Below are 13849 nucleotides of genomic sequence, written 5' to 3'. Positions count from 1 at the left end.
TAAAATAAAATAAAAGCATCAGCACCAAGTTGAATTGGTTGTAGCGCTAACCATGAACATGCCACCAAGTCAGCGCAATAATACCATTAGGGTTATGGGAAGAGAAAGGGGAATCGTGTCAGAATAAGAAGCAGTAACAAGACGAGACTACCCTGCTGCTGTCACATTACAAACCCCAGTAAGTAACCCATGGGAGGATTCCAGTTGTGAGGCGTTGGATAGCGACTTCACCAGCAGCTGGAGCTCTGCACAAGCCGGCGCGTCATACACAACGGTAGCCCCGTGACCACTTTGATGCTGGGGCCCAGTTCTTTCAAACTCAGCAACAGTGTGGCCTAGTTAAGCCCCTGAGCACACGTGCCTATTCCCGCGCACACATGTCGGGGGCCTCGCTGAACACGCGTATCCCACAACTAAGAGACAGCATGCCGAGCCTACGCACCAGCGCGCCCCCTTTTGTTCTCCCGACCCCCCAGACCCGGACTCTCCACTCCGCACCCGGGCTCCCAAGGGCTAACAGAGACGAACTCTTCGCGACAGCAGATGATGCCGACCGCGGCCCCATACGGACAGACCGGGGAGCGCCAGGTGCATTCGACGGAGAAAACCCGGGGCGCTAAGGCAAAGCGAGGAGCAGGTAGGGCTGTGCGAACGGAGGAGTCTCCCAGCTGACGTTTTTTAGTCCGCGCCTACACTTGCTCTCCGTGCCCGCTGAAAGTCAGCAAGTAAAACAACAGGCACCTCCGCGAAGAGCCATCGCCCTGAAGCCTGTGTATTAGGGTTAGCCTAGTAGACACCTCCGTTCTCACTGTCTGATAGAGACGCTTTCACTCTGGATAAAAAAAAAATCAGCCGCCTTTTCCAGCCAATGATTGTCCTACGTATAAACTACGCTCCCTGTAACCTTGGCAACAAGACCTGCCCAGTTGCGCTGCAGTTTTCTTTTTAAAAACTACAACTCCCAGTAAATCTTCACTACAATTTAATGGTGAGGGTTTCTCGGGAATTGTAGTTTAAATTAAGCATCCAAAGATTGCGCATGCGTACACTTTTCAGTTACACGGCCGTTGATGACTCCACCCTCATTTTCTGATTTGTGAGGTAGATGGAGGCCGGAAGCGGAATTGCGGTAGAAAGCTGCAGAAAACCGGCGTACAGAGAACCTTTTCTGAGTGGCTCTAATTCTCGGACAGGACGGCTCTCCCCATCCCTCTGCCATGTCCCAGGAGAGGTTTCCAGCCGCGCCCAAAATGAGCTCTGAGAAACCCACCAGGTGCTGGGAAGAGAATGGGCTTCTGCTGTGGGTGGGCAGGGGGAGAGGGATCCTGGGATATCTGCAACTCATATATTGTTCAGTCAGTGTCACTGAGGCGCAGTTTATACTTTCCGAATCTGCCTTGTGTCGTGCTGCCGTGTAACAGTGTGGGCTGTGCTTTTTACATTATATCAGAGTACTTATGTTTCACAGAGTTATGGGACAAACATTGCGTCACCGAGTACTGTTTATAGCTGATGACATCATGAATGACTGATTATAAGGTTATCTATTACAGGATATTCATAGCTCTTGTATAAAGAGAATATACATACAATGAATTATGCATCATATATATCACTGTACAATTTATAAAGAATAAAGTACCCCATATTGTAAAATATAAGGATATTATAAGTCATCTTTTATACAGGTCATGGAACTCCGAGGTTACTTCTAATATCCTCATGTTTGTCAACAAGGGGTACTTTATTTATTTATTATAATACACAAGTTTCAGCGAGTCATGTGACAGAAATGACATCACTACTCACTGTTTGTAACTAATGACATCACTCTTCACCATTTAGTAGGATAGAATTTACAAGATATTCATGGCTTTTGTGTATAATATAAAAGTACACACAGAGAGAACAAGTAACATAATAAATATTATACAGGTATGGGATCTGTTATACAGAAACCCGTTCTCCAGAAAGCTCCGAAATAACGGAATGGCCGTCTCCCATAGACTCCATTATAATGAAATAGTCCAAATGTTTAAAAATGATTTCCTTTTTATCTGTAATAATAAAACCGTACCTTGTACTTGATCCAAACTAAGATATAATTAATCCGTATTGGCAGCAAAACCAGCCTATTGGGTTTATTTAATGTTTACATGATTTTTCTAGTAAGTATCAATATCCAAATTACGGAAAGATCCGTTATACTAAAAAAAAAACACCAGGCCCCCATGCATTCTGGATAACTGGTCCCAATACCTGTAATTTAATAATAATAAAAAAATTATATCTCTCTATATACAAAAGCCATAAAAATCTTGCAAATTATATCCTTATAAATGGTGAGTACTGATGTCATTTCTGTAACAAGACTCACTGAAACTTGTGTATTATAATAAATAAAGTACCCCCAGTTGCAAAACATGGGGATATTAGAAGTTACCTCGGAGTTCCATGACCTGTATAAAATCACTCGGCCTTTGGCCTTGTGATTTTATATGGTCATGGAACTCTGAGGTAACTTATACTATCCTTATATTATATGAGAGGGGGTACTTTATACACTATATATAAATATATCTACAGAGATCTTCAGTGCGGTGGTATAAGAGACAGTAGGAAGAAGGTTCCTGCCCTGTAGAGCTTAAAATCTAACTGGGTAGATAACATACAGGCACAAATTGGAGGGGAAAAGTGCACAAGGGAAAGACACTGTCCCTTAAATACCAGGACTTGACTAATGTTCTAGTGCTCCAAAAGGTAGAATCTGAGGTTTTTCTTGAAGAGGTTGATGGAGTGCTCCTTGATGAGGAATTCAGGGATATAATTCTAAAGGTAAGGAGCAGCCAGATAGAAATGTTTAAGATGAGCGGTGGATGATGTGAAAAGAAGCTGGATCAGAGAGGAGCGGAGGAGCCCGCCAGGAACATAAAGTGAGACAAGTGAAGAAATGTAGTGAGGAGCAGAGGAATGAAGGGCTTTGAATGTTAGCAGAAGTATTTATATACTATTATTTGCTTAACAGGCAGCCATGCTAAGGATTTTACCTGGGGTTGAACAGGCTCCCTCTTAGGAGAGAGCAGGATGATCCTAGTATCAGATATTGACAGATTGCAGGGGAGAATGATGGGAGTCAGGAAAGACGGGTTAGTAGGAGATTACAATTGCCTAAACTGGATAGGGTAAGGGCATGGATGAGTGATGGCAAAATATATATTAATACAAAGGTCTTTATTTTCCCTTTAGGTCTGTGGTAAATGGATCTTTTAAATGTTGATACTTGAACTTCCAATTGACATTAATTAGAAAAGAGGTGGGTCACTCTGGACCCCCACTTAATGCCAAAATGTTGCTGGTGCCCAGTGAATCCAGTGCAGGGCTACTCATAGTGCTTTCCATTGTGCATTCTGCCTATTTCCAGCTTTCAGTTTGGTAATTTGGCACTGTGCTCAGTTTATGCTGCTTTCTAACCTTCCATTTGTATTACTGCCTCACATTCCTTTCTTTACTGACTTTTAACTGACTCAACAGGATGATTTTCTGTAAATGTTATTCATTGCCACCTTAAATGTATGTGCATAAAATCTTCTCTAACACCCTACTTTTTACCTCAGCTTAGATGCGATGCGTGCAACAAATCCATGCGAGACCCCCATTCAGCTGCTGCATGAATTTGGAACAAAGACTGGTAACCATCCCGTGTACACCTTAGAGAAAGCAGAAGGACAAGCACATAACCCTAGTTTCACATTTCGGTTGGTTATTGGTGACATAACTAGCTTAGGTATGTTCCTTAAGCCTTTTCATTCATGGGAAACTGTATCAAGTGTGAGGACAAGGGTTATTATGTATGAGCTGCCATATAGATTTCTTTATAGCCGGCAACAGAGCCAATCAGTATGTTTGAATGGGCTCACCTTATCTGGAAGCTTTGAGGTGTGTTTTAGGCTATTGTTCTGAAATGATGCAGTAGGAGTCCTCCAGAGCGTAACACAACTTAGATTTATCGGGTTTTAATGTTATTGTTTTTCCACATGTAGGAGAGGGACCTAGCAAGAAAACTGCAAAACAAAAAGCAGCTGAATTTGCACTGAACATATTACGAGGCGACACTAGCAAGTGGTGAGTAAGGAACATGTACATTTTATGTCCTTTTCAAGTTCATTGAGTATTACATAGGGAATCTTGTACCCTTTATTGTAAAATATAACTATGTTTGTAGTCCCTGGGGAGTTTCATGACAATATGAAGGCACAAGGCAGCAGGCTAAGTGCTTTTATATAAGTCATGGGGCTCTAAGGTGACACAGGTAACTGTGGCTGTATTATTTTTTAACAATATGCAAGTTTGTCGTGTGACACAAATGACATAACTAAGCTCTAATTATGACTGATGACATCACTAAGTACCATTTATAAGGTTATAAATTACAGGATATTCATGGCTGTTGTGTATTATATAGCGAATAAAGTACCCCCTATTGTAAAATATAAGTATATTATAAGTCACTCGGCCTTCAGCCTTCTACTTTTATATGGTCATGGAACTCCGAGGTTACTTCTAAAATCCTTCTATTTTCCAAAAAGGGGTACTTTATTATAATACACAAGTTTAAGTGAGTCATGTGACATCACTTAGTCACCGTTTATAAGGATATAATTTACAAGATGGTCATGGCTTTTGTGTATTATATAGTGAATCATGTCCCCTTATTGTAAAATATCAGGATATAATCATGTTTACTGCTCAGGCTCTGCATATCCGTTTTTTACATACACTGTGTGGTTCTTCTGGCTTATCACCAAAGGTCGTTTCTTGGTATTAGCTCTTTTAGGGTTTTGTAACAAAATTGTACTACATTTACAAATTTCTAATCTTCTATAGCATTTACTGGTCACCTGCACCTGGGTAAACTTTGTGCTTTTTATTATATATGGGGGTTTGACTTTAAAATGATTTTTTAATTACCATGTTTGGGACATATATCCTGGTGTGTGTGTTTTTATAAACTACTAGAAATAACCAGATCCTTTCTAATATTGTAATGTCTATATAAACAGTCTGCCTGTAACGGATACTTTAAGGGATCCCAAGAAACCACCAAATCAGATGCAGGAAAATCCTGTTGGCTCACTACAGGTATTGTTTCCCCCCCCCCTCTGTTTCATATATGATTCATTTGTTAGTACATGGCTGATGTTGGATTTCTACAGAATTCACAAAGAATGTTTATGTGCAAGGCCGCCATCACTAATCATGGGACCTCATACTACTAAGTTAGTAAAGTTACTAAGTTATTGGCCCATTGCTTCCCTATGCCCTCTAGGTTGTGGGCCCTACTAACAAGTAATCACACCCCTGATTTAGAGTGACGGATTAAAGATCACTATTCTGAAGTCTGTGTGTAGGGGAAAAAATGTACTGAGTGCCAGATTTCATAAAATGTGTTGAGCAGAACAGGAAGCTTGTTGAGTTTGAGAGAAACCCTGGTGGGAATTCTCTTTGGTATCAAAGTTTTGTTTTTTTTGTTTTCAAAGAAGCATAGAGCGTTATTCAATAAGTGTTCCAAAGTTTGTAACTGGCCTAGCAACCTATGGCAATTAATCAGCAGATAACATTTAGTGATCACCTGTTTAAAAGTAAATATTTGTATTGGTTGCTATGGTTTGCTATACCTTGGCAAATGTTGTGCCTTTTAGTAAATTCCCCCTTAGTTTTTTAGTATGATGCAAGTGAAAGACCAGAAAGCTTTGTATATTGTTGTAGGAATTAGCTGTGCAAAAAGGATGGCGCCTCCCAGAATATACCGTGGCACAAGAGTCTGGCCCTCCTCACAAGAGAGAATTCACCATAACTTGCCGTGTGGAAACCTTTGTAGAAACTGGTGAGTGTATTTCCTATAGCATGTTGTTAAAATACACATTATAACAAAGCTTTCAATTTCTAAAAAATCCTCCAGTAGCTCCTCATCTTTATTTTTGCTGACTCTCTGTATTAGCAGTTCATTTTACATTGAGCATTTGCAGTGTTACCAGCACCCAAAAGTTGTCCTAACAAAATAAGAAGATGGGATGCTGTTTTGGAAAATGTATCCAATGCTTTTATAGGGCTGCAGAACCTCTGCAAGGTGCAGTTTTTAGCAATTAAGTTTGTAAAACTGTAAATTAATATATTTTAAGGTAATATATACTTTTAATATTAAGCTCTTTACACTTTTTTTTTCTCAACAGGATCGGGAACCTCTAAACAAGTGGCTAAAAGGGTTGCTGCAGAGAAACTCCTTACCAAATTTAAGACCATTTCAACTGATAATATACCTCTGGTACGCATGTTAAATATAAAATAATAGACTGCAAGCTTTGCCCCTGACTAATAACCCAAAAACATATGTAAGATATGGGTTACTTGATCAGGCAAACTTTTTTTGCCCATGCTGCAAAATACCTTTGATGTAGGACACTTTGCCTGATTCGAGCATAATGTTCATTTAAAGCTGGTGGCGGTCTGTAGTGTTGGGCATGTGATGCATAGTAGATTGTGATCTTCATAGTGCCCTTAGGATAAACCACATTTATCATAATGTACATCTCTGCCAGCCACAACTTCCTTTTAACTTTAATGGGAAATGTGATTTGACAAACTCTTAGTCGGGTCGTCATGTAAGGGCAAAATAAGTTCTTAAGCAATTCCGCCCTGGCAGCACTTTTCCATTCAGGAGATCTCTAAGCAGTTACTGGCAGAAATGGATGTTGTGATTATATGTATATTTTAATTTATATAGCACTCTATACAGATACTTATATTGTAAGCTCTACTGAACAGGGAACTCTTTCCTACACAGTGTCTTATTACAGAGAAGCTTGTATGGTGCTACTGGTCGTGTTGATTTACACTTGCACACTTGTAAAATGAAAATCGCCTGCAGCAATTCACACGAGGTGCTTCGTTTTTCCTCATGAAGCGACTTCGGAAAACGAAGCGCCGCCTGTGAATTGGCGCAGGTGATTTTAATTTTAGCAGGAGGAGGGCAGGGTGGAGGCAGTTCAGGGAGATTGTCGCCCGAGGAAGAGGCGATTTGTAGCTGGGGCGACTAATCTCCCTGAATCTGCTTGTGTGGACTGACCTTAAAGGAGAAGGAAAGGTTAAATCTAAGTAAGCCTTATCAGAAAGGTCCATCTAAATATACCAGTAAACCCCCAAAGTAATGTTGCTCTGAGTCCCCTGTCAAAAGAAACACAGCATTTCTTTCCTTCTATTGTGTACACATTGGCTTCTGTATCAGACTTCCTGCCTTCACCTTAAACCTCATTGCCCTGGGCAAGAGCATGCTCAGTTTGCTCCTCTCCCCCCCCCTCCCTTTTCTACTGTAATCTGAGCCCAGAGCAGGGAGAGACTCAGGCAGGAAGTGATGTCACACCACATTAATACTGCAGCTCCTATCCTAAACAAACAGAGAGTTTCTAGAGCTTTTTACTCAGGTATGGTAAAATATTTTACAGAATAAATATAGCATTCTAGCTTGCACTATTGCAGCTAATATATTGGCAATAAAATGCCTCCGTAGCTTTCCTTCTCCTTTAAAACTGGCAGTGTGTTTATGAATTAGGCCGGGTAATTATAAGCCATCAAATAAGTGTGTTTTGGGGGCTTTACATGCCATGTACTTTGATAAACCTACGTACATTTAGCACCAAACTGTTCATCGGACACCGGGCATTCATATTTAGGATGTTTTTATCTCGGTATGTAATGATATGTAGGGGATAAGATGCTGCAAAGTGGAAGCTTTGAGGTGATTTTTAGAAATGTCCCCCAAATCACCAACTTTACGAAAGCTATGCCACTTGGTACTATGGAGTAAACAGACACATGTACCTATTTTGGGTTATGCGTACTTTCCAAAAATGTATGGCTTTCTGTGATAATCATACTTTTTTTTTTGTACTAAAATGCTGTAAATGTGTTGAACCTGAAATGACAGATCATATGGGTGTCTTTATTTTGGGGCCTGTATATGACAAATACTTGGGTAAATGTATGTATATGGGGCATTGAACTGTTCAGTGGACTTTCAGCATTCATGCTTAGGGTCTTTTATCTTGGTAGCCAATGGGATGTCTGAGATAAGACACTGCAAATCAAAGCTTTGAGGTGATTTTTGGAAATGTCGCAACAATCGCCAAATTTAGTAAAGCTTTGCAACTTGGTACTTTGGATTAGAAAGACTTGCATGCTCCATTTTAGATTCAAGCGAATGTGTACTTTCCAAAAAAATATGGTTCTCTGGGGTGAACGTACTTTTTTTTTTTTTTTTTTTTTTAATCTTTGTCAAAATGTAAATGTGTTGATTTTTGCAATAACTGGAAAAACAGAACAGCCCTTATGGGGTGCCTTAAATTTGTGGCCGCTATATGCCAAATACTTAGGTAAACCTATACATAACAGGCAAACAACTATTCAGCAGAGCCCATGCATTCATATTTAGGCTGTTTTATCTGGTTATCTAAGGATCTGTGGGAAATATGATGCTGTAGATGGGAAGCATTCACAAATTTTTATTAAAAAAAAATAATAAATTTAGGAAGGAATTGCAACTTGGTAGTTTGGAGTACATGGATCTATTTACCCTTTTAGATTCGTCAGAATCTGTTCCTTCCAATAATTTAGTTTTCTAGGGTAAACCTACTGTTTGGCCTTTGACCTTGAAATTAGACCTATACAGTTTTGTGGAACTGTGCTTTGGAAATTTGGTAGCATACTGCTTGGAGTTTTAGACCTATACAAGTGACAAATCTCTATAAAACTATATATATTTGCTATTAGCGTGTTCAGGAGACATAGAACATTTCAAATCTGCTATGTTCTCATGCATAAAATAAATTAAGTTTCTGATATGTGTTTTTGTATTATGGGAAACATGATTTTTTTTCTTTCATTTTTTAGACACTTAGAAGCCTATCTTTTTACAGAAGTGGAATTACACCACAATTCTGAAAAACCTGAAAAAAAAAAAGATATATTGGTTTTATGGGTAAACTAAAAGACCCCTCCAAGAAAGGCCCTTAAAGTGAAAGAGTGCAAAATGTTCAAAAATGGTCTGATACCATATACTGCACATACACTTTCCCATATTCTTTCCAGGTAGAGAACCAAAGGGCAAGGTGCTTTTATTGAACAGCATTTTTTACCATATTGTAAAATGGTAAATAGGTTATTAGTGGCTTTCTGCTATTTATGTTGGCGCTACTAACTAACTTTATTTGACATAGTCTGCTCAGCCTGTTAAAGTTCTCCAAATTGTCCAGCTTGATTATTCCATCATCTGACTGGTCTCTGTGATCAGATTTCAATCCAGCAGGGTGAATTTCAGCATCCATATTGGTTTGTTTGCATATGTAAATGAAGTGCAGTTATTTTGGGGAGAATGAATGTGATCTTTTTCTCTATTGTAGAACAAGCTGATTGGAAATAAAATGGGCTGCACCTGGGACAGCATGAGAAACTCATCTGGGGAAAAGATAAGCATGCTGAAAAGAAGCCCTCTCAGTATTCCCAACACTGATTATGTGAAAATGCTCAAAGATGTAGCCGAAGAACTAGACTTCAACCTCACCTATTTGGATATAGGTCAGTGATGCCAAACAGAATGTGAAACTTTTAGATAAAGCAAAATATACAATCCAGGTTTTATTTTCTCTCTGAGACCAAAATTGCAATGGTGGGCTAACAGTAAGAGTAACCATGCAAGTCTTTACTATACAAGATCTTACAGATCAGAACTGATTAAAATTGACCCAACAGTGTTGCTAGCCCACTATATTACGTATATTGTAGGCTAGAACCTAATTTCTCTCCCTTGTGCTCTTTCTGAAGATTTTGCTACACCTCCACTTTGGTTATGCAATATCTGTGGCACTGACAGACTTAGGAACAAGTCTTTAAAGGGGTTGTTCACTTTTGAGATAACTTTTAGTATGATGAAGAGAGTGAAAGTCTAAGATAATTTGCAATTTGTTTTCATTTTTTATTGAAGGTTTTTGAGTTACTCTTTATTCAGCTGCTCTTCAATTTGAATTCTAAGCAATCTGGTAACTAGGGCCCAAATTCCCCTTGCAACCATGCATTGATTTGAATAAGAGACTGGAATATGAATAGGAGAGAGTCTGAATAGAAGGATCAGTAATAAAAAGTAACAATACATTTGTAGCCTTACAGAGCATTTGTTTTTTAGAAGGGGACAGTGACACCCATTTGAAAGCTGCAACAAAAAAAAAACAGAAGAATAAGGCATATAATTATAAAACTAAAAAAAAAATAATGAAAATCAATTGAAAAGTTCCTTAGAATTGGTTGTTCTATAACACAATAAAAGTTAACTTAAAGGCTAACCACCCCTTTAAAACCACAGTAAGGGTGTGGGGGATGTGTTATGCTAAAATGCTAGGACCACACAATGGCAATTGAGTAATGTAAATGTATTTTGAGACTAGTAGGGATTTATCCCATTTTAGTAAAACATTAAGTGCAAGGTCCTAGCTTGTTAGTGTGGAAAAAAAAAACATTCAAATAATGACAGTTTGTAAGTTTAAATAAAACCCTGGGCAGTGCCGATATTATATTCAGAACACGATACATGTAATACAGAACTGAGTAAATAGCCTTGTATACCTTGGGCTTGCTCGTTCTGCCCTACATTCACTTGCCTCAAACACCTTTCAAGAATCAGAATTATATTTTGCCAGGAATACTCACATTTTCTCTCTCTCTTTGTATTTCAGATGAACTGAGTGTTAATGGACAGTACCAATGTCTTGCTGAACTGTCCACAAATCCCATAACTGTGTGCCACGGAACTGGGATCTCTTGTGGCAATGCACACAATGATGCTGCACACAATGCACTGCAGTATTTAAAAATCATGTGTATTAAAAAGTGACCTTTCAGGAGAGATTCCCAGCAAAACCTTCTCCTAGCAACATTTTCTCTCTTCCACCCCAAAAATTGAATTAAGTATTGTTACACAGAAATTTTTCTGGGGACATTATTGAAATGACTGCAGTTAAATTTACCTTGGGTTAGCGCCACTTTGCTGGTGCCCCATTGGCTAAATGTAATGGTTGTAGCTTCATGTTTGTTATGGATTTGATTTGTTTTTGCTTTGTACTTTTGTTCAAAATGAATTCCTTATTTAAAACTTTTTTGAATTTCACTGAAGGAACACTTTGCAGAATGGTCCTATCTATAAGCTTTAAAAAAAGGAGGGACTTTTTCTTTTAACGTGCATTTTTAAAAAAAGGAATGTATCTATTCATTGTTTAATAAATTTGTTTTGAAGAGAATTATTTAGTTATTGGCAGTTATTTGCTGATAATTAATAGCAAGGAATGGGGGGGGTTAAGCAATAATGCACTTGATAACAAATTCACAGAACTTTTTAAGTAGTTTATATTTAAATTGGATTACCTGCTTAAGGATGAGGGAGATCTTCTCTCCCACAGTTGAGAGCGCGCCCAAAAATACCTTGCTATCCATCGATTTTGCAATCAAGCATATGTTGGGGGGGGGGTTATGGGGGAAATGCATTGTGGGTAAAAATACATTTGCAAACTACATAATGTACTTGTTTTGGATCATAAATGTGCCCTCTTGCTTGATTTTACAAACAAACATGCTGTGATGTTGCACCTCATCTCTATTTCCTCACATTTTTTTTCCCTCTATTTTCCTTGTCTCAGAAGATATCCATCCCAATCCTGGGCATTCCTCTATCACAGTTTGCTGCCATCCATTCCCTACTCTACAAAACACTCAAATAAGGAATTCTAGCAATTTAGTGCACATTCCATGTCTCCCTCCCAATCCTCCCCCCCCCCTTCTGCTCTATGGAATGCCTGCTCCCTCTCAAACAAAATCACCATTGTCCATGACCTCTTTCTCTCCTACTGTCTACATCTATAGTTAGTTAAGTTTGGTTGAAAAAAAGTCCAAGTTCAAACCATTCCAAATGAAACCCACATACTCACATTGACCCCTCCGTACACTTGCATAAAGAGTGAGTGTGTGTCCTGTTATTCAGAATGCTTATTATTCTTTCTGTCATTTGGATCATTATACCTTAAGTCTCCTAGAAAATCATGTAAATATTTAATAAACCCAATAGACTGGTTTTGCTTCCAGTAAGGATTAATTATATTTTAGTTTGGATCAAGTACAAGTTACTGTTTTATTACCCCGAAAAAGGAAATCATTTGTAAAAATTTGGATTATTTGATAACGGATTCTATGGGAGACGGCCTTTCCATAATTCAGAGCTTTCTGGATAATGGGTTTCCAGATAACAGATCCCATACCTGTGTGTGTGTTGGACCTGCTGTTCCCTTTGTCACCTCCAAAAGCCCAAGAGGCTGAGCATAGGTGATAAATAGCACCTAAATAGAAATTCATAGTTACATGGTTAAATTGGGTTGAAAGTCCATCAAGTTCAACCCCTCCAAATAAAACCCAGCATCCATAAACACATCCTCCCTCTATATATACCTATATATATGCTAACTATAGATTTTAGTATCACTATAGCCTATGATATTATGTAAATATATGTTATGTAAACATCCAAGCCCCTATTAAAGGAACCGTTACACCAAAACCTGATAGTGTTTTAACAGTGACTATATAATGTACATAATTTTCTCCTTTTACAGCTTTGAGTGGCTGCCCTTATGGCTACACAGCAACTTGTTTAAACAAACTATGTAGAGTTTCTGAATTCAATACCAATCCAGTTACCAGTACAGATCTACTGCGCATGCGCCGAATGTTCACAAAGTTTTCCGATTTCACTTCGTGAACATTCAGCGCATGCGCAGTAGATCCGTACCGGTAACTGTTCCTACTGCGCATGCGCCAGAAGACGCCGGTCAAAGCAGGAAGAAGACGCGCGTAGGAGAAGATGGTGACTGGGAACTCCGTGGACAGGACCTGCGCAGAGGGGTGAGTAATAAGTTAGGGACATTTGCCCAGGGGGACAGGTAGGCCAGGGGGGAGGGGGGGCAACACAGGGGGGAGGGGTTTTGCACCCAGGGGGTTTCCTTCTCCTTTAATAGCAATCAGGGGACCTTATTTCCCATAAAGAGGATCACCGTACCAGAGGCCACTTCAGACTAGAGGAAAAGAACTTTCATTTGAAGCAACGTAGGGGGTTCTTCACAGTGAGGTTGTGGAATGCCCTGACGGATAATGTTGCGATGGCTGCCCTTTGAGTCATGCTTTGCTCGGTACCTGGAAGTATTAAGAGGAAGTGAGTGTGCTGCTCTGCTGGCTAGCGGTGAATCAAAAATCACGCTGGAACTCATGACACAAAACCGGAAGTTCGGGTTTTCAGATGCGCTGGCAGAGCATGAGTTTAGACGCTGCACTAAGCATTCCTGTGGTGCTGTGGCCCATGGAAATCGCTGACTAGCCCTACAGTAAGTGCCAGGAGCCTCTGTCCGCATAATTTATGTGGCAGACTCTGTTCTGTGTTGCACAGAAGGTCACGTTCCTAACACGGTGTGAGCTTTGCATATATATATATATATTTATTTATAATTTTTTTTTTTAAAGAAATTGGATTTCCTCCTGGCATTCATTTTCTGTAATTCTAAAGGTCCTCAGGAAGATTGGCCAGGACAATGCAGATGTTAACATTGTAGTACCGTGGTGGCTGAGGAGACCGTAGTTTCCTCAATTACTGATGGCCTCAGATCACCCAATCAAATTACCCTTGATTCCCAACCTGCTGTCTCAAGTACCTCTTGTGCTCCCCAACTTAGAATGAGTATCTTTAATGGCGTGGAGTTTAAAAGACAGA

At 39.4% G+C, this 13849-nt stretch overlaps 1 protein-coding gene across 1 annotated transcript; it reads left to right on the top strand.

Annotated features, from left to right (window-relative positions):
- Positions 1–1180: 1180 nt before the first annotated feature.
- Positions 1181–11339, top strand: prkra.L (protein activator of interferon induced protein kinase EIF2AK2 L homeolog; the record flags this gene model as incomplete). The annotated part of the gene is given in 8 exon segments (NM_001086031.1): positions 1181–1273; positions 3615–3784; positions 4041–4122; positions 5061–5139; positions 5767–5884; positions 6231–6322; positions 9453–9627; positions 10779–11339. Coding segments are annotated over 8 exon segments (930 nt in total). The 3' UTR covers positions 10937–11339.
- Between the last annotated feature and the right edge of the window lie 2510 nt (positions 11340–13849).

The sequence above is a fragment of the Xenopus laevis genome, chromosome 9_10L (genome assembly GCF_017654675.1).
Source record: "Xenopus laevis strain J_2021 chromosome 9_10L, Xenopus_laevis_v10.1, whole genome shotgun sequence".
NCBI lineage: Eukaryota > Metazoa > Chordata > Amphibia > Anura > Pipidae > Xenopus > Xenopus laevis.
The sequence above is the reverse complement of the archived record's forward strand: the minus strand, read 5'-3'. Positions and strand labels throughout refer to the sequence as shown.